At 42.9% G+C, this 21,203-nt stretch overlaps 2 protein-coding genes across 4 annotated transcripts in view; one reads left to right on the forward strand and one right to left on the reverse strand.

Moving 5' to 3' along the window:
- The first annotated feature begins 116 nt into the window (after window positions 1-116).
- Window positions 117-7,388, forward strand: ABHD15 (abhydrolase domain containing 15). 2 transcript variants are annotated; one of them, XR_012008576.1, is made up of 3 exons: window positions 117-1,024; window positions 2,664-4,257; window positions 4,910-7,388. XR_012008576.1 is itself a non-coding variant. In XM_072779218.1 (2 exons), exons 1-2 carry the CDS (start codon window positions 132-134, stop codon window positions 3,187-3,189), a joined length of 1,419 nt encoding a protein of 472 aa, XP_072635319.1. In that variant the 5' UTR covers window positions 117-131; the 3' UTR covers window positions 3,190-7,388. The 2 variants fall into 2 exon arrangements, 1 of the variants encoding a protein (XP_072635319.1); XM_072779218.1 differs by having other exon boundaries at window positions 2,664-7,388.
- Window positions 7,389-10,436: 3,048 nt separating this feature from the next.
- The window catches only part of TAOK1 (TAO kinase 1), a 158,677-nt gene continuing 147,910 nt past the window's right edge, over window positions 10,437-21,203 (reverse strand). For both annotated transcript variants that reach the window (XM_072779213.1, XM_072779212.1), the window contains exon 20: window positions 10,437-19,596. In XM_072779213.1, coding sequence (XP_072635314.1) covers window positions 19,135-19,596 — 462 coding nt within the window. In that variant the 3' untranslated portion in view covers window positions 10,437-19,134. The remainder of the gene's footprint in view (window positions 19,597-21,203) is intronic.

The following is a 21,203-nucleotide window of genomic DNA, read 5'->3' on the forward strand; positions in this document are numbered from 1 at the left end:
AGAGCCCAGGGCTGCAGCCGGCGGCCGGGCGGAGCCGCGGGTAGAGCGGGGAGCTCGCCAAGGGCACAGCCCCGCCGCCCGCCGCCCGCCGCCCGCCGCCCGCCGCCCGCGGGGGGCTCTCCCGCCTCGCCATGCCGCCGTGGGGCGCCGCCCTCGCCCTCGCCCTCGCCCTCGCCCTCGCCCTGCTCCTGGCCGCGCTCGCCCTGCTTGGCCTGCTGGCCCAGCGGCTGCGGCGCGCCGTCGGAGCGAGTGCTGCGCCGGGAGCCCTCGGCCAGGACCACCGGGAGGAGGCAGACGGCGGAGGCGCCGCGGACAGATTCAGCGACGGGCGCGAGCCGCTGCCGGGCGGGTGCAGGCTCATCTGTAAACCGTCGGCGCTGGCCCGGTGCCTGCTGAGCGCCTTGCGACGCTCGACGGCGCTGGAGCCGCTCCCGCGCTCCTGGCTCTCCGGGCCCCACCTGCAGACCCTCTGCCACTTCGTGCTGCCGGTGGGGCCCGGGCCTGAGCTGGCCAGGGAGTACCTGCAGTTGGCGGACGACGGGCTGGTGGCCCTGGACTGGGTCGTGGGCCCTTGCCCCCGGGGTCGACGGGTCACTAACGCCGGGGGCCTTCCCGCCGTGCTGCTGGTGATCCCCAATGCCTGGGGGCGCCTCACCCGCAACGTGCTCGGCCTCTGTCTGCTCGCCCTGGAGCGCGGCTACTGCCCGGTCATCTTCCACCGGCGCGGCCACCACGGCTGCCCTTTGGTCAGCCCCCGGCTGCAGCCTTTCGGCGACCCGTCCGACCTCAAGGAGGCGGTCACTTACATCCGCTTCCGACACCCGGCTGCCCCTCTGTTCGCGGTGAGCGAGGGCTCCGGCTCAGCGCTTCTGCTGTCCTACCTGGGAGAGTGCGGCTCCTCCAGCTATGTGACCGGCGCCGCGTGCATCTCGCCGGTGCTGCGCTGCCGCGAGTGGTTTGAGGCCGGCCTGCCCTGGCCCTACGAGCGGGGCTTTCTGCTCCACCAGAAGATCGCCCTCAGCAGGTGGGTAACGGAGGCCGCAGGCGGGCGGCCAAGTGGGAAAGAGGGGTCTTGGGCTGACGAGGACACCGTATCGAATCACACGGTTCAGGACAGTTGAGGCAAACGCTTTGCGAAGCTGTCCAAAAACCCTCGAGTCTAGACAGAACCAGGGGAGCAGATTTAAGGGTCGTGGTCGGACTTAGCCTCATTATGCTAGAACAGGAACTCTTGCCCTGGGGCCCGCGGGCCTCATCTCAGCCGCGGGGTGTCCTGAGCACCTGCCCCACCAGCAGCAGAGGCAGCCCCTGGCATTCACCGCTTAATCCACAGTTTGTCAAATCAGCAATGGGGCTCTGGAAGCAATTACAACTGATTATCTGTCTAGAATATTTCCTTATATAGTGTCTGAGCCTGGAGGTGACAGGAATCAGAAATCTGTTGGTGTGTGATTTTGCCCCCATTGTGCTCTGAGAAGGTCAAGCCCTGAACTCACCAATAGCCCAAAGGGCTGTCACAGCAGCCCAGAACTTGAGCAGTCCAAGACAAAGTGTTCTTATGTGGCTTCATTGCTAGTTTCCATCCCCAAATGACCACCACCAGTGTTGACCCTAAACACCAGCTAGAAGATAAGGTGAGGGAAGTGGAGAGGAAATCTGGGCCTTTAGGGTCTGTCCTGCCCTGGAAGTTTGGGATGGAAAACTCAGGGCAAGCCTTTTTGAATGTTTGCTGGAGACACACATCCAAATGCAACTGGCTAAGTCTGCATCAATTCACTCAAAGCACTAGCTGCCCATCCTGACCTCCTGTGCCAGGCTCTCTCCATGGAAGTGGAAAGAGCAAAAATGTCCCTCTTCCCCAGAGCAGTGGCTCTCAGGCTCCCATTTTACAACTTACCCTGTAAAATAATTATACTCCTAGGAGCCTCTTCTGCTGCTGCTCAGCCCTCTCTAGGAATACCTGTACTACTGCTCAATGTCACACTTGTTTGCTATTATCTAGACAGCATGTTAGCTTTTTAAAAACAGACTAATATTATAAAAATAAATAAAATAAATAAAAAACAGACTAATAAACCTGAAGTAAAATGTTGACGATAGGGGGGATGTCACCTGCAGGTTTGGAATTTCTGAGCCAGGGTGTTCCAGGAGGGGCTCAGTTCAAAGCAAGTTGCCTATAGAGGGTCAGGAGTTGAGGGCAGGAGTAGAGCTGTCACTATAGATCAGCAGCTGTAAAGTCATTTCCTGCCCCAGGGCTAAGCAGGTAACACAAGGCCTGGTAGGAACCATGACACAGAAATGAGGGAAGAAATGCCCCCTTGTTGCCCTGAGAAATGCCAGCCCATGTTGCCAGACCTTTCCATTTCCCTAGAGAACCCAAATACCTGCATTTTATGTGAAATCTCCTGGCTGGCTCAGTCAGTAGAGGGTATGACTCTTTATCTCAGGGTTGTGAGTTCGAGCCTGACTTTGGGCATAGAATTACCTTAAAAAAAAAATTCTTCAAGTGTTGACAACGAAATGGAATTCAAAAATACCATATGGCCAAAGAATGCCTCTGTGACCAGAAACCTGGTCTGCAGGCTGCTATAATTTCTGTTGCCAATTCATTTTCTCATTCTTCTATCCTTTCCTACCTTCCCTGTTCCACTTCTTGCTGCCAGATACGCCTCGGCCCTCCAGGACACGGTGGACACCCACAAACTGTTCAGGAGCCGCTCCCTGCGAGAGTTTGAGGAAACCCTCTTCTGCCACACCAAGAGTTTCCCCATCAGCTGGGACACCTATTGGGACCACAACGACCCCCTCCGGGATGTGGATGAGGCGGCTGTGCCCGTGTTGTGTATCTGTAGTGCTGACGACCCCGTGTGCGGGCCCCCAGACCACTTTCTGCCGACGGAACTCTTCCACAGCAACCCCTACTTCTTCCTGCTGCTCAGTCACCACGGAGGCCACTGTGGCTTCCTGCGCCAGGAGCCCTTGCCAGCCTGGAGCCATGAGGTCATTTTGGAGTACTTCCGGGCCTTGACAGAGTTCTTCCGAACAGAAGAGAGGATGAAGGGGCTGAGCAGGCATCGGGCTTCATTCCTAGGGGGCCGGCGTCGCTGGGGAACCCTGCAGAAGCGGGAGGTCTCTCCCTCTTCCCATCTGGAGGAGATCTTTAGCTGGAAACGATCGTATACGAGGTGAGACCTGGCCCAAAAACACCCCCGGTCCTGCACGGAAGAACAGGGCTGGACATGCCAGAGTCCTGACACGGCCGTGAGCACGGGAAGGGGACTGCAGGGCCAGCTCTTTGCCACCGATTCAGCCCCCTCTCTCTTAAACTGGTTTGTGGAAAGAGATGGAACTTCCAGTGAGCTGGTGCTCACGTTATCCTGAGGACACTCCTACCTCAGGCTTAGCTCCACACATTCCAACTCTTCCTGGTCAGCAACTGGTCTGTCACTGTCACTCTCTCCTGTCACCGACCTTATAAGCCAAGAATAGCACCACTTTGAGTCTATGGACTCAGGAGAAAAATGCTCTGTCACTTGCAAGGATTGTAGGGAAAATGGGTTTCCGCATGTCATTGGGAAGCTCTGTCCCACATAAATAATCAGCTCTGTGACCCTGATTCTTGAATTGGAGCCACTCAGTGTCGTGAGGACAGGATGTTTGTGTCTTGGTCCCACTTCCCTCACTGGGCTCTGTGGTTGTGGCACTCTGCTGACTTCATGCTGTCACAGCTGTGGAAATGAGCTCCTAGATCATGGTGTGGTGCGTCAGTCTTGCGTGAGTGTGAGAAAGGCGCTGGAGGCAGTTAAGTGTGGTCCTGAGCCTGGGTTGGTGAGGGTGACGAGGTACAGAGCATACATCTGTGTCTGGAGGACTGAGGTCCTATCTTTCAGACTCGTTCCCCAGGTCTCGGTTGGGCTGATCTGGGGCTTCAGGTAGGACTTCAAGCCTAGAGAGATCTTAAGGACAATTTTAGGAAGAGGAAGTCCTTGCACACAGGACCTGCCAGACCCTGGCTCAACGAGCCAGACTCTCAGGCACTCTGGCTGCTCCCTCCAGTACCTGGAGATTACGCCAGAGAGTCCTAGCTAAAGCTGTTTTTCTCCTGCCATGTGGGCTTTTTCTAAGTGGTAAAGAGTATAAACCTGGTATCTTTGGTATTTTCTAGTTGGTTTCCCTCTTTTCTGACACTACGACTAGCTGCTTTTTTTCCCGGAGCCTGGAGACAGCTGGGACCAGAGAAAACAAAAGTTCCAAGAGGTTAGTTAGTGCTTACTCAGTGATTTATGAATATTTCACATTACCACACTTTTTCTGCTCAATTTATTCAAAAGGCCATCCATGTAGATGTAGACAAAGCTGCTTCCTGGACCTGGCCACTCAGTGACTTGTTTTATGGTATTTGGTTTTATGAGGAATAATGCTGAAGATCAGAGTAAAACAAAGCATTGTACAAATTGATTCGCATATCCTGGTTTGATTTAGGCCATTAAACAATACACTAGGACATCTGGTTCTATGTGTTGCTAAGAGCTTTGCTCTGAAGTTTTATTTTAATCTATCATCTAGGAAGATACCTGTTTTGACAGGAAGCTCCCTCCTGGCCTCAGAAACAGCAAAGCAATTTTAAAGAGGAGAGATATTTCTCAAAATCCATGTCCTATGCCTCAGTATGAGGAATGTCTGGGGCCGAAACTTCAGGTTTGGATAATCTTAGTCCAGCCTTGTTCTTCTAGATCAAATAGGAAGAAACTCTGAACTATCCTAGAATCTCACTTGAAATGCAGGCAACACTCAATTGTATTAAAGGCACATTATCCTGTCATGAAAAAAAATCACTTCCCTCCTTCCTCATGTCCTGCTCCTCCTCCTTCACGTTACTCATCTGACATTCTTTACCCTTTCTGAGCAGGAGAAATAACAAGAACTGAAATCTAAAGAAGCCGTTCTACTGCTGGTTTACAATGTTGTTACAGGGCTTGTGGAGGAAGAATTGCTGACATCTGGCAACCGCCCTCCCCCCAGCATCTGGTACAGTGGGGATTTCAATTAGTTAGGGTGCTGCAGTCCCCCATGCAGGACCCCAGGATCATTCAGAACTGACTGCAAGGTGGGAAGCAGCCCAGTGGCTTTTAACCTGCGGCTTATGGGGGGCCCTCAAGGGCTGAACTTTGGATTGTTTCTCTAGGCCAGATACCATGGGACTCTGGTTCTTTAAGGTAATAGCTTTTGGAGAAATTGTGGTCTTCTCCTTTTCTACAAAAAAGCAAGCTTGCAGGGGTGGGGTGTGCCTATATACCTGTAACATATTTCTTTCAGTTACAGCCCAGGCTCCATTCATTCCCTTGGACCCAAGGCCCTAATCCCTAGACCCTGAAGGATTTCTCCTCTGTATCCCTCATGCCATGTGAGTTTATAACCAATCTCAGGAAGCTGCTTCTTTCTCATCTTCCGATGGTGATGAAAGTGATGCTGCTTTTTCAAGCAAGTTTTGCCAAGAATGTGCAGTTCCCATTCAAGCAGGTTTGGGTGACCCTGACCTTCAGTCTAACACTGAAGGAATCACCTGTATTGGCTCTGCTTTGGTGAACAGCTAAGCATACAAAACCCACTGGAAGAAACCCAGGCACACTATTCTGAGAGAATATGTGATCCTTGAACAAAATCCTAAATTTGAGTTTGAGGAAACAAGAAACAAACAACAAAATAAAAGTAAGACAACCCAAGGAAGGACGACTAAGTTGGTTTTCCAGGTCTTGAGTCTTTTAAGCGATCCTCACAGTCCTCATTCACTTGCTTGCCTTCCTTTTGGCCTCTTAATTATTTATAACCACCTTCAAGTGGTCAGAGGAAAAAAAAAACCCAAAACGCAATGGCTTAGAGGAGGCATGATCTCAGAAGGAGACGGGGTCCTCTCTCCCTCCCATTGGGTCAGAATGCAGGAAGCAAAGGACTGCCTCCGAAGGCTTCTGATCTGAGACCTAAGACTGTGCTAACTATAACTTAATTCTCTTAGAGAGTTAGTATTTTACGTTATTTATACCTAGGTTTCTAGGGTGGCTTGGCCAGAGACGACAGTATGCAGAACAAAGCACCAGATCCTCACCTTGAGGAGATATCATCTCTGTTTTGAGTGAAGGTATCCTTTCTAAGGCTTCAGTACTGGGTTTTTTTGTTTTGTTTTGTTTTTTAAAGGTCTTGACACAGGAAGTGTCAGCATGGCTTTATATACAGCCTCAAAATTACCCCAGAGTCAGAAGTTCCTGTCTACTCATCTTCCACCTAGACCACAGATCTTTTGTCAGTCAGCCACCCTAAGTGCCAAGGTATCTTCCTTTAGAAATGAACTTCAGCATGAATTCCTCTCCCTGCTTAAACAAGCAGATACAATTGGCCACTTGAGTAGAACCTGGTAAGAATGCCAGTGAGTATTTGTGATTCTCTAGCCAAGCCACAAAGGATGGCATCAAAAATCTTCCCTAGTTACCACCATTGGCAGAGACAAGATGGAGAAGTTATACACAGGGGGTGCCTGAAGACATAATGAACACCTCAGGAAGCAAGAATCTCCATCTCACTGGTGGGACATGCAAGCTAGACTGCTGTTTGGCACACATGATGGTGGGAACATATGCCGAGAAATAAGGGTGTCTTAAATTAGTTTTTTTTTTTTAAGTAAGCTCTATCTATGTTCAACGTGGGGGGCAGCCCTGGTGGCACAGCAGTTTAGCGCCACCTGCAGCCTGGGGTGTGATCCTGGAGACCCAGGATAGAGGCCCATGTCTGGCTTCCTGCATGGAGCCTGCTTCTCCCTCTGCCTGTGTCTCTGCCTCTCTCTCTCTCTCTCTCTCTGTGTGTCTCTATGAATAAATCTTAAAAAAAAAAAAAAAAAAAGATTTATGCTCAATGTGGGGCTTGAACTCACAGCCCCGAGATCAAGAGTCACATGCACTACAGACTAAGCCAGCCAGATGTCCCAAGGGTGACCTAGATTTGATAGAAGGTCTTTTCTCATCTGTGAGTCAGTGAACTAAAATAATGCTAATGAGCTCAGTGGGTTGTAAAGACTTTTGGTTGGCTTGAGAATCAAGGAGATCACAGACCTGATCCAGATTCTGGGAGATGACATAAAGATTTTAATTAAAATAACCTTGCCAAAGTGACCAGAGGGTTTTGAAATGTCCAGGAAGAACTAAAAATTTGAAGGAAAGGTGGAATTTCATTAAAACAAAAGACACTAACATCAAAGATAAATCTCTCTAGCCCCTCTGCCTCCAGCCTTCCTGTGTATTAAGGTAATACCCTAGTACTTATTATCTCTAGTGTAGTTGAACAAAAACTTCTCTCCAACCTCTGCCTCTGAATAATAAATTGCACTCTCCCTGCAACAATGGAATGTCATTATTTTTTAAATCTCCAGAAACAAAGGCACTATTTGTCTTCTAAAGTCCTATGTGTACTGAGCCACGCATGCTTACCTACCTGCGGAGTTAACAACGCCTCCCGGCACATTCTCTATTCACCGGCTGTTGCTTCACTCCTGTACATCTAGCCTTGTGTCCCCTGATACTAACCAGTGGCAGCTGTTTAATCAACAACCAGGCCTTCTGCTCTGGGCTAATAATTTCCCAGCAAGCTCAAAATTCCCTGATCATCAATGGTACCTACATAGAGATATTTCCCACTGAGCAGTTAGTAATGTGGGCATTAAGTATAGAACACTGAAGTAGCTTGGAGATGTGGGTTCTACGTTCTACTTTATCTGCGACCTGTATGACTTTGGGAAAGTTATTTTACAAACTGTTCCATAGGAAAAGACGAGATGATAAATAGGCCCTAACTTATTTCTTTTAAGGATTTACTTATTTATTTTAGAGAGTGAAGTGGGGCAGGGTGGCAGGGAAGGGCAGAGTGAGAAGAGAAGCAGATTCCCTGCTGAGTAGGGAGCCTGACATGGGTTTTGATCTCAGGATCCTGAGATCATGACCTGAGCTGCAATCAAGAGTGGAACGCTTAACCAACTGAGCCACCCAGGCACCCCAATAGGTCTTAATTTAAGAGGTCTGTTAGGATATAATGAATAGTAAAAGTAGGTGATATCCCATTCTCCCAAGTTTGCTTAGTTCGTCAACTGGAGCTCAAAGTCCCCTATGATGGGATGGCATCGGCTTTCAGATCAGAATGTATTCCCCAATTCTAATAAGGCCCAAAAGTTCCAGTTAGCCCATTGCAAAGTTGGGAAGGGCCTATATGAGCTGGGTCCTGGGTTACCCCATTGAGGGCAAACTATCCTCACTTCCTTCCCAAACACATGTGCATATACACATACTCAATAATCTTGTTACAGCTAATATAGGTTTCACACTGGTTCATTTGTTCTGGGCAAAACCCATCTGCTTTCCTAGTTCTTAATAAATAATGGTCAGAGAAGATATGGCTTTAAGATTTCACCATTATTAGTGATAGAACTAAAGACCAGAACCCAAATCAGTGCAGTTTATGCCATACTTTGTTTTTTCCTAGTCCATCACAGGCTGAGATGACAGTATAAATAATGCCCATTTTAGACTTCATAATGTAAAAGATATAACAGAAGGGAAAATAACTCGTCTTCAGAGCTCCTCTAGTACACAACTCTGTGCGGAAGCCATGCACATTAATCTAGAAACGTCACCCTTAAAGTTATTTATTGCATAGCCTCACCACTCAGCAACTGTCTCCCTCTACCATTAAGAACAAATATCTGTAGACATAGTAGCAATTAAAGTCACTAATTGGCCACATACACACAGGAAAACCCTTGTTCTGCAGCTGGCATCTTTGAGATGTAAGTGATAGCATTAGCTCATCACCACTTGGGCTGTGGAATGGTGTAGTATATTTATGTTCAAAATTCTTCAGTCAGGTAGGATAGGCTTTGACCTCTAAACATAACCCAGAGTATCTTTGATGCATTTAGACAATGACATATTAGACATTTGTCTTGAGTTGCTGATAGGGGATACAGGCTAGAAGTACAATTTTAAGATACTCTCCTTCCACTATAGTTTGAAAAGCCCAAATGTAGGGACAAAGCAGAAAGAAATCTTGTTTCTTAAACCTTTTTTGAGTTCCTCCAAGTTCAAGGATGTTGGATGTTGGCGATAGGTGACCTGGAATCTCATCCTGGCTCCCACACAGCTGTTTGACCCAGGCAAATTACAGTATATAAAATGTTAATTTCAAAATAGCTCAGTATCAACACACTAGGAGTTAAACAGCTATGTTAAAAAGTTGAAAGTGCTTAGACAATATTCTATTCAATAAAGTGGGCAATAACACTTTTTAAAATGACACTTAGGGCAGCCTGGGTGGCTTAGCGGTTTAGAGCCACCTTCAGCCCAGGGTGTGATCCTGGGAACCTGGGATCAAGTCCCACGTCAGGCTCTCTGCATGGAGCCTGCTTATCCCTCTGCCTTTGTCTCTGCCTCTCTCTCTCTGTCTCTCATGAAAAAATAAATAAAATCTTTAAAAAAATGACACTTAAAACTTTTTATTTTTTTAAAGATTTACTTATTTATTCATTCAGAGAGAGTGAAGAGAGAGGCAGAGACACAGGCAGAGGGAGAAGCAGGCTCCATGCAGGAAGCCCGATGTGGGACTCGATCCTGGGTCTCCAGGATCACACCCCAGGCTGCAGGCGGCGCTAAACCGCTGCGCCACCGGGGCTGCCCCACTTAAAACTTTTTAAGTTTTTTTTTTTTTTTTTATGATAGTCACAGAGAGAGAAAGAGAGGCAGAGACATAGGCAGAGGGAGAAGCAGGCTCCATGCACCGGGAGCCCGACGTGGGATTCGATCCCGGGTCTCCAGGATCGCGCCCTGGGCCAAAGGCAGGCGCCAAACCGCTGCGCCACCCAGGGATCCCAAAACTTTTTAAATTAAAAGACATGAAACTTCTTCTCCCCAAATTAGTCTTCTTACAAAAATAGTCACTTTAACAGTGTTGTAAGCAACAGCACTAGATTAGATATTTGTCCCATACAGGGGCAGAAAATATGATTTTCAAATCATCAAAGGGTGAAAACACCTTTTAAAGTTTTTACAAGGTTCAAGAACTGCATACATTCACATGCCCATGTGTGTGAGAGTTTTACCTATATATGCTCTAACACAGGTCTATATAAAGCTGAAGAACCTGCATCAAACCATTAAAACCTAAGGTAGGATCACCTCACACCCACAATACAACAGGCCACTTCATTCTCTGAGCAATCTGCGGCAATTAGACTAAAGGGCTTATGTCCACATCAGCGAGTTCATTCTTACCCGTATTTTACACATTTCTGTAATAAAGCCAACACCCAGCCCAGTGCCTGAGATTATCCAATAGTCACTAAATTGAAAAACATTTTATCTTTGGAAATAAAGTTACTTAAAAAAAGCTAAGCAGACACTCTGTGTACTAAAATTACTTTATTACAGTTGATTTTTTTTAAACATTTCCTTTGCTATGATACAAAGGATACTTACAAACAAAATATTACATATGACCTTGTTTTCGCTCTTATGTTCTGACAACTTGGTAACAGCTTTAAATGCACAATCTATACAATTAATACAGGTTATATATGAGCTATAAGGTATGTTGAACCGGAAGAATACTGACAATATACTGTACAATAAGCCTTACCAGTTAGTGCTGCGGACCATTTCTACCAAAAGGAAAATGCACATCTGTCCAGTCACCTTAACCAGCCGGTGCTGACAGTGAGGGAGAGGCTCCTTCCCCATTGCAACTCTTGATAAGCCTCCACTGTGGGCATCTGTTTGGTCCGAAAATTGAGAGGACTGTGTATATTTAAAGTTTAGTCATCAGTAAAAGTGGCAGAACATCACTTTCAGCACAATAATCTCTCACCAAAATATCAGTCCTCGTTTTAAGAGACCACAAGTCCTTTGTCTACCATGAAAACCCTACAGGCTCAAGGGCTTTGGGAGATGAGAAGATGAAGGCTGCCAAAAAAGGAGGCAAGAAACCAAGCCAAAATCTAGGTCTTGCAAAATCATCATTTTTCCCTTCACCAAAGGGAACTAGAAATGTACAAATTCATTGATGAACCTCAATGATAACATATCAGTTAGCTGATAACCCTCATTTTATCTGGACCCCTGACTTGTGGGAATAACTGAAAGAGATTTGTGAATAATACATACCACTTTTAGAAAAGAACTTGCTTAGTTAAAATATTCCCTTTAGCCACCAAAGCTGGTCTTGGGCTATTACAGGTGTGCATTCATCTCTCAATGGTCTACTCAGAAATGATAAGGTTACAGCTTTTTTTCTTTTCTTTTTTCTTTTTTAAATAAAAAAGCAATTGACTGAAGCATTTTTCTTTTTTTCTTCTTTTTTTTTTTTTTTAGGTAAATAGCAAAAATAAAAATAAAAACCAACCCTGGCATTTGCACAAATAATGCAAATGGAGCGATATGGCCTTTAAGGTAAGGAGTTAGTAGAAAGGAAGAGAGAAGTGAAGAAAATTCAGAGAAAACGATGTATTAACTTTTCTTTTTAAAAATTTCTACAATACATGTGCAAAAAAATCATGCTGGTTGAGGAAAACAAAGGGAAATGAGTATATAAAACTAAAAACATAAATATGTTTGGATGACTGGTGAAAGCAGAAACCAACCTGGGTTACAAAAAGGATTATACATTCAAGATGCTCTTAAACCCAGTGGGATAACTTATGTTAAAACTGTGTTAATAGTTACGTTAAAAATCTCAAGTTTGTTTTTAAATCTTCACAATACAAGCAAAGCTGTTTTAAAATATACACTATACATATTTCTCAAAGTCTCTTCAACCTCATTAATGCGCATTAGGTTATCTTTTTCATATACTGAAACAAGGGGCTTCTGAAAGCTAGATTGCTCAGAGTAACCCATCCATTATTTAAATGTCTGTTTTAAGTTTTAAATGGGTTAAGAATTTTAGCAGACTTACATAAATAGGATTTAGCAACACAAGTGTTAATTTAAAAAACTCTAAAGCATTTACAAATTATCTGGTTGGAATAGTCTGGGAAAGTTATGTGCACTATTACTTTAAAATGTTATTTACATCAGACCATTGCTTTTGTAAAAATTTCTCTAAAAGATAAAAAACAAAACTAAATAAATTTGGAGAATTAACCTATTCCAAACTAGCAGAGAAGGATCATAAAAGGAAAGGTCAAATAAGAACAAAATCATCTTCTAATAGAAACCCCACATATCCTCACCACTTGGATTTTGCCCTATGAAACCACCTGCAACTCCTATTAGGCTCATATCAAGTGTCAAGATAATGTGGTAAAGTATCTTGTTAGATAAATTACTGGCCTCAAGTGGAATTTTTTTTTTTTTTTTTTTTTTTTTTTTAGATTTTTCCGCCTTGTGTCTCTGGCTTGGATTATATAGAACACATATATGTAACTAATTGGTGGGGCACTCTAAGTAGGCACAACTCCCATTTAATGTGGAATAAAAGGTGTAACACATAAAATGTTGGGGAGAAGGGGTGGTAGTTTCTTTGATATTACAAAATTCAAGGAAGCACATTTGGAATGGGTACCAAAAAAGAGCTATCTGGCAACACACCAGGGGCAGCCAACATCTTAATAAACTAAATATAGTTGTTTATGACAAAAAGGGGGTTAGAAGGGTTCCAGGACACCCAACCCCTCACTGTTTGTTTGATATGTGCCAAATAGTCACATGGACCAGCCAGAATCTGAAAACATTAAGTAGTTACATCTTTAAATCACATAATTCACTCCATGACCATGTGCAATTTATAATAACAATAATGTTCATGCTGAGGCAATGTATTTAAGGGCTCAGAAAAAGCAAAATGTGCCACTGAGAGAAACCTGTTCCCACTCGACTGGTCTTCATGCTTTCAAGTGGCCCTAATACACCTTTGAAGCTAAGCCAAGCCATGCAAAAGCAAAGAGTACACACTTTTCATTAACAGTGGTATCTCATTTCTAAACTCCACTGACCTCAGAGTTGCCACTGAAACATAGGAGTACTGAATGCACAAAAATGAGGACTCACAGATTTTTAAAAATGCATTTCCCTCATCTGTGTTTACCAGACTTTCAAACTTCAGGCTACAAGGCATTTCAGAGAAGGGTTTAGTGGGGACAATGACAAAGGAACATATGTAATTCTGGAAATAGGAAAAATGCTCCAGAAATGGGATCAGTGTGCCAGCAATTAGCATAGTTCATTTCATTTGAAAATTCAGCTAGAGCCCAATAAACAGTTCCAAGCCATAAGGTTATCACCTGCATAATTTACATAAACATTACAACTCTTGCACTTTATAGACAAAACACACATCTGTAAACATGGCCACTGGGGGAGGGAGGCTCCCTACCTCATTCATGATTGAAAACATGTAATCATTAAAAAAAAAAAAATGACTTTGCTTCAAAAGATGTAAAACCTGACCAATAATTAAGCTTCATTTTCCTCTGTTTAACAACATGTAAGCATTAATTCTAAAAATGTCACCTAGGATGGTTTCAGGATTAGATGCTAGGACCACAACTAGCAATGACAGCAACTCCTCTCTAGCTGGCACAGACTTATAAACTTTAGTACAAAAACAAAAAAATACAGAAACTAGGTCAATTTGTTAGCTACATATTTACAGATAATTACATGATTTTTCACTCATAATTGCTAAAAACTATGAGTGAAAAGCAAACTGTGCAGGCTGAATTACCCGTACTTAGGGGGGAATCCTTGGGCATCAGACACCCTTTTCATTCATTCAGAAGTCTCTTCTCTCCACTTTTCATGGCAAACTACCTACAGATGTCCAGGTTGGTATATCCAGTGGGCATCCTGTTTCAGAGAGGATTAACTTTTTTTCTCTATTAAAGAGGAATCTCTTGTATATTTAAAATAAAAAAATAAACCCGACACAATCAAACAGACACATACATACACGCAAAAAAATATCTCTGAAACTTCAAAAAGTTAGGATTGCTGGGAAACAGTTAACAGTGATGGTGACATAGTAAGTGGCTCCCCAGTTTTCTCTGCCTTTATTTTCTTTAAAGGATATCTATTTTTGGGTGGGTGGGAGGGAAGTGCAAGTTTAAGAAACCCACAACAGGCAGATAAGGTGCATACTACTTTATATTTCTTAGAATCTGAAGACTATCGTTAGGACAAATGGGTTCTCTTCCCTTGTGAGTGAAATTTTGGAAATTTGAATATAAATGAGGGAAAAAATTAGTCAACATGACTTTAAAGGGGGCTCCCAGAATTCAGTAGAAAATATAAATGTACATTAACATAAGAGTTCTCAGCTTCACTTTCTTTTTCTAGACAGTGTTTAAATAAAAACTTCCTTACGAATAATCATTTCCAATGTAGGCTTATCATGGTGATTTCATAAAAGTGCAGACAACATAACCACACACACAGCAAAATAGACTTCAATCAGTAGTCCTTGCATACAAGAGGCAAGTCTGCTAAGTGTATATATAGCACACTCTTCATCCTTTAAGGAATCAGAGGATGGGAAATTTCCAGTTCTTAACTAGGAGTGAATGCCTTCTTAAAGGCAATGCTACAACCTGGTTAAGGGTATGATCATGTTGGATGAATGAAAAACAAAATAGAATTCATTTCTCTTTAATGATGATCTGTATGTTGGTAAGCAGCTCAAAGATGACAGCCCAAGTTTTGGCTTTGTTCCTTAGAGATGGTAGTTTTCTAAGAAACAAGAACCTCTTCTTCCATCATTATATAGGAGATTCACACTTATATACCTTAAATATATTATTTTCGGACTTGAATACACACTAAACACTTCACATTGTGCGCACAGGACAGAACGCAGGACCATATAAACCTCCCAGGAAAGGGTTGCTGTGTTGGGCCAAATCTGTGCTTGAATAGTAGTGGCTCAGAAGGGCTGGAAGGTGCAAGAAGAACTTACTATTAGCAAGCAAGAAGAGGCAGCTCAAGGGAGAAAGCCCCACACCAATACCATATCCTTCTCTCCCAGTGGCCATTTCCTGTTGATCTCATAGTTTAGGAGAACCTTAGATGCTTTAGCAGTAATTCCTTTCTTGGCTGTTTCGGTCCTTAGGAAAATTTATAAGTATTAGTATTAATCAAGGAACAAGAGTTAAGAGGATCAATGGCATCACTCCTAAGAAACACATTTAGATTGCGCACGTGGAGACTGTGTGACTTCCTGGTTCTTTTCATCGTCTTTGCAGAGGAATCACCACCAGTGTTTTGGATTTCCACAGTTCATTTCTTTCTGCATCACTTATCTTTTACTGCATCACAACACAAACTCATAGAAACACTGACTGGCTCCTCTTCCAGCAATATTTTACTGCATTGCAACTTATGCTTCCAAATTTACTTTCTTTCTACCCACATAAGTGCTAAGGGAGTAAAACAGAAAAGATTGCATCTAATGACCACCTTCTCATATTAACCCAGCAACTCATTCTGAAGAAACACATGCATTCTTGCCTTAACTGAGGACTGAAATAACAAACACAATAACAGAACCTTAAGCGCCCTGATGGAAATGTACAGTATGAGTTACATCCACCTATCTATACACACATATAGACACTCATATGTATATACAATATATACATACAAATGATAATAGCTATACCAAAATGTGCATATTTAACACAGTTTTAAAAAGCCAGTAGATCATGGTATAATACAATTTATTTCCACTAGTGAATGGCACACATGGAGAAATGTAAAGGAGGTGTTTCAAGTACAATATTTTTCACAGGTGAAAATAAACAGTATTATTCCAGTGTCCAACACAATGTTTTCTATAAAAGTTTAAAATGCCAGACATTTAGTACTTAAAGAAGTCGAAAGTTACTAAAGTCTGCCTTATGGTCTGAAAAAGATACTCATAGAGTTTTCAATTTTTGGATAGGGGGTGAGGAAAATAGGAGGGAGTGTCAAGGACATTTTAGTGTACTGAATGGTCTTTACCTGATGTCTAGGCAGCTGAAAATCATGACTATGCTAAAAAGATCAACTCACCAATAAATCCTTGGCCCTGGGTACCAAGGATATTATACATGTGGGGTGGTTCAAATGCAGGGCTATTCATCTCTAGGCACAGAAATGACTAAAAGGAATGGCAGCTCTAAATAAAAATAATATAAACACATTTTACAGCTAACATTATCTATATTGATGAAAATACTTTCAGATACTATAATCTAGGATTAGAATGATATTAATAAGAAGAGAAAAGGTATGTGCAAAAGGAAGGGAACCCTTTCTGATATGCTGGACAAGTTTCCCATACTTTTTTCTTAAATACATATATACCAAGTGAATACCAACAGTGGGGGAGGAGGTAGTCTTAATCTGATCAAATGCTGACATTTGTACACTGATTCAGAAAGTGCCTGCTTTTTTAGAATCTTTCAAAACCTTTCAAATTTTTCTGCTACAAGCATTACTCTTTGATGATTCCTACCATGTATGAGATTCTTCAGAAGTTAGATCTTACAAACACACACAAACCAATTAATTGGAATTATTTCTGCAAACTATAAATATTTTAATTAAAATTAACTTAATTGAATAATCCAGGTATAGTCATGACCTACAAGTAAAACTGGTTGCCACACAATTAAATCAGATACAAAGCCCTACTGGATAGACATTTGGAGTCAGTATTCAATCACAATTTTACAAGTATATGAACTGAGTAACTCGACTAATTTAAGTCTACAAGTAGACTTTAACATGTATCACTGGTAGTATTTTGGATTTTAAAGTGTTTTGCATGTGAAACTCATCTGCATCCCTATTCCACCCCTCCAGTAGTACAGATGGGCCAAACTGAATAATAGTTTTTTAAAAAGGTATCAAATTCCATAACATTTTTGGACACTTAATTCTAAAGACCTTTCCTATCATTTTCCTCCAAACAGGTACATTTTTCAATGTTTGAAATACTGTGTATTTTAATGCAAAAAAGATATTGAGAAAATTAAAAGCCCCTTTCATTAGAAGTGCATGTTATGTTCACCTAAAAACTGATGATCTTAAGCACAGTGAAAAGTACAATGTAGTAGAGTGCTACCTGAACACTACCTGAACACTAAAACTGAGTGTGAATTATACTTTTATCTTGGTTTTAAAAAGATTTACATTTAATTATTAATTTTTTCTCCAGTTACCTTTAAATGAATGCCAAAACTCCTAAAGGGGAGGATTCATGGAGATTAGGCTGACATACCTAGAGAAGACTTACTGGTTGAGACAAAGATTTCGACAGTGATAGATTACTGTTTGGTCATTAGTCAGGTCTAGGTGAAGAGTATCATTGAGAAGGATTTAGAAAATTCTAACTTGGAGCCCTCTGACCACATAAAAAGCAGGACCCAGAGTTAGCAGCAAGGGTTCTTCAAGACAAGGTGGGTGGCAGGCAATAACTTGTAAGAAACTCTGATCTGTCACTGGACAGGACATGTTTTTCCTTCAAGTCATACTCATAGCTTCTTACCTACCTTCAATTCAATTTCCACACTGGCTGTGGAATACCAAGTAACATCTGACTTTTAGCATTGGGTTGATCCTTCATTGCAAAACAACACAAAACCAAACAAAATATGCCCCTCTGGAAAAAAAAGTTAGCTTTCGTTAAAGAGATTCCCTGACCACTTATAACTTATTTTACTTTTTTTTTTTTTTTAATTTTAATTTGTCAAACTTGCTAGTTCCTTTTCAGTAGTACTTTAGCACTGAGGCTAGAGACTTCTGGAAGTGGTGTTTCCTATTGTGTGATGTTAACATGATGCCAAACAGTCACTAAGTCTCAAGGAACTAGAAGTTTGTAAAGTATTGCAGCAACAAAAACAGCCAGAAAAAAAAAAAAAAGGACCTGCACATGCAGCAAAATCTACAGTGGTGATGAGGATTAGTCAGCAGCTGGTAAAGTCATTGGCTCAGTGACTCCTGGTTCACTATGGCAACTACACATTTAAATAATTGGCTATTCTACTTGTAAACAGGAAATCTCACAAGCCAACCGGGTGGGGGTGGGGGTGGTAATCAAATTATGTCTTTGTAGTGTGATGAGAATTTCAATGGATGGCAGTTTGCAAACATGGCATAATTCAAATGCCTCTGGCGTTTGACATGTATTGGCTATATGTCTTTGTTTTTGTACAAAGTAAAAGTACTGTTTGGGGTTTTGGGAGTTACAGAGCTTAGCTAGGATGAGATATCACAGTTTAAGCAACAAAACGTTAGGATATATAGGCTTCATCTCCTCACTCTGCTGCTGAACATACCCACCACATGAACTTTCAGGGGCCTCTCTCACCCTCTGGCCTCCCCTTTGAAGGCTCACAGGTCTGTTGATGCAATTCCCACACAACTCATTATCTCCTGAAGCACCTCCATCTCACCATGCCACAAAGAAGGCACAATTGAACGGACAAAACGAAAACAAAAACAAAAACTGACAAACCTATGCAGCCACTCAGAAAAAGAACTAAGTTTTTTCTACTCTCTGAAAAAGTCAATGCAACCCTTTAGTGTTCATGGATTTCCACTTTTTTACTCCAAATGAGGCTGAGAAGTCAGACCAATTTAATAAAGAAAATACAGTGGTGAGGGGGATACAAGTGTGTTTCCACAATCACTTGTTTCAGCACATGCTGCCTGCTGTGAGTGGCTCCTAAGAATTTGGGGTATGGAGAAACACTTCAGATCCTGTCACAAATTTCTTAGGATATGGTTGCCCCAAAGTGATGACTCAAGCCACCATGCTACATTCCATTTTTGCAGTGTTCAGAAAATACCCCCAATCTAGCTGATTTCTTTTTACATACACACATTAATTCCCCCTTTTCAAAATTTTTCCAAAAGTTAAAAAACAAAACAAAACCCAGCAGCCAAATACTATAACATCCCAATTAGTAAACACAAACCAGAATGCTTTACAAAAATGAATGAAATATACCATATGCACTCAGCTCCCACACTGTAGTACCCAAGTGAGGAGGCTTCTGTGATGATGTCTGTAGGCAGTTTCTTTTGGCAGACAGCTCCAGCGGAATTGCCACTCTCAATTATTAAGTTATGTATAAGACATGTGTGACCCATTGGATATTTGTGAAGTGACACTCGTGCTTCTGCTCATGCCCTGCTCTGTCCGTCCCCCAGAAGCTGTCCGCCTCAGAGCCTGAGGGCTATTGCGGACTCCCATACTGCTACCTCGGGGTACCCCCTGCATTGGCCCTGAAGGGTGACCCCATGGCTGGGGTCCACCTTGCATTGGATGGCCCCAAGCTTGTGGTGGGCCACCCATGGGATGACCCCAGTGAGGTCCTGGACCTCCAGTAGGATTGTGAGACCAACCAGAAGCTCCCGGGTAGCTGTGGCTAAATGCCTCAGGGGAGAGATTGGAAAGGACCATGTTACTAAAACCTAGTCTCATGCTTTCAGAGTCAAAAGCTTCAATTTCTCTGGCTTGACGCTCCAGCAGGCTTCGTATTCGTTCTGTGCGTTCATTCTGCAAAGCCAACATCTCTTCTTCAATCTGTTTGAGGTTGGGAGACGGAAGCAAAAAGAAAGCTGATTTATTTTTTATAATCTATAAACTAGGAAGCAATAATTACTGAGCTTTGAAGTGAACTCATAAAAAAGTTCATTCTGGCTACTTTATGGACAGACATTTAAAAACTCAAGAGATGTGGGGAGTCTGGCTGGTTCAGTCTAAAGAGCATGCCAACTTTTTTTTTTTTTTTTAAAGATTTTATTCATTTATTCATGAGAGACACAAAGAGAGAGGCAGAGACACAGGCAGAAGGAGAAGCAGGCTTCATGCAGAGAACTCAATGCTGGACTTGATCCCGGGACACCAGGATCACACCCTGGGCTGAAGGCAGACTCTCAACCACTGAGCCACCAGGTGTCCCAGTTGTTGTTTTTATTTTTAAGATGAGACAGAGGGAGAAGGGGGGGGGGGGGTGACGGGGAGGGAGGGAGGGAGAGAGAGAGAGAGAGAGAAAGAGAGAGAGAGAAAGAGAGAGAGAGAAAGAGAGAGGCACACAGACAGAATCTTAAGCAGACTCTACACCCAGCACAGGGCTCAATCGCACAACTCTGAGATCATGACCTGAGCTGAAATAAAGAGTCCGACATCCAACACTTAACTGACTGAGCCATCAGGTGCCCCTGAAGAGTGTGTGACTCTTGATTTCAGGGTCATGAGTTCCAGCCTTATGTTTTATTTTTCTCCAATGTATTTTATTTTTACTTAAAAATAAATAAAAACTAAAAAATTGTATGAAAAAATTTAAAGAGATGTACTGTAGAAATTGTACATAATTTATATTTTTAAAACGTGTAAGATCAGGGGTACCTCAGTTGGTTAAACATCTCCCTTCAGCTCAGGTCATGATCACAGGATCCAGCCCCACAGTGGGCTCCCTGATCAGCAGGATGTCTGCATCTCCCTCTCCATCTCCCTCTGCCCCTCGCCTCCACTTGTGCTCACTCGCTCTCTCAAATAAATAAAATCTTTTTAAAAATGTGTAAGTTCTTTTAATTAATCTGTTTGTTTGTTTATTTATTGAGAGACAGAGAGAGAGAGAGAGGCAGAGAGGCAGAGACACAGGCAGAGGGAGAAGCAGGCTCCATGCAGGAAGCCCGATATGGGACTTGATCCTGGGATTCCAGGATCACACCCCGGGTCAAAGGCAGGCGCTAAACTGCTGAGCCACCCAGGCATCCTAAGATCAAGTTCTTTTTAAAAATTAAAGATGTTTGTTTGTTATTTAATAAATAAATATGAAAAATAAATATGAAAAATATTATTTTTCATTTGCAGATAGTTGGGGTTACATTAGTTTCAGTTTTTTTTTTATTTTTTATTTTTTTAAATTTATTTATTCATGATAGTCACACGGAGAGACAGAGAGAGGCAGAGACACAGGCAGAGGGAGAAGCAGGCTCTAAGCACTGGGAGGCCGATGTGGGATTCGATCCCGCTGCGCCACCCAGGGATCCCTAGTTTCAGTTTAAAATCAAGTTGTTGTTGTTGTTGTTGTTGTTGTTTTTAAAATAGGCTCCATGTCCAACATGGGGCTTGAACTTGTGAACCTGAGATTAAGAGTCACATGTTGTAGGGGGATCCCTGGGTGG

Source organism: Canis lupus, chromosome 16, assembly GCF_048164855.1.
Source record: "Canis lupus baileyi chromosome 16, mCanLup2.hap1, whole genome shotgun sequence".
Lineage (NCBI taxonomy): Eukaryota > Metazoa > Chordata > Mammalia > Carnivora > Canidae > Canis > Canis lupus.

What these genes read in the sequence shown, in the direction of transcription:
- ABHD15 (XM_072779218.1), top strand. Translation starts at nt 132, where the DNA reads ATGCCGCCGTGGGGCGCCGCCCTCGCCCTCGCCCTCGCCCTCGCCCTC. An exon ending in CAGAAGATCGCCCTCAGCAG is followed by an intron (nt 1,025 to 2,663) that starts GTGGGTAACGGA and finishes TCTTGCTGCCAG; the next exon opens with ATACGCCTCGGCCCTCCAGG.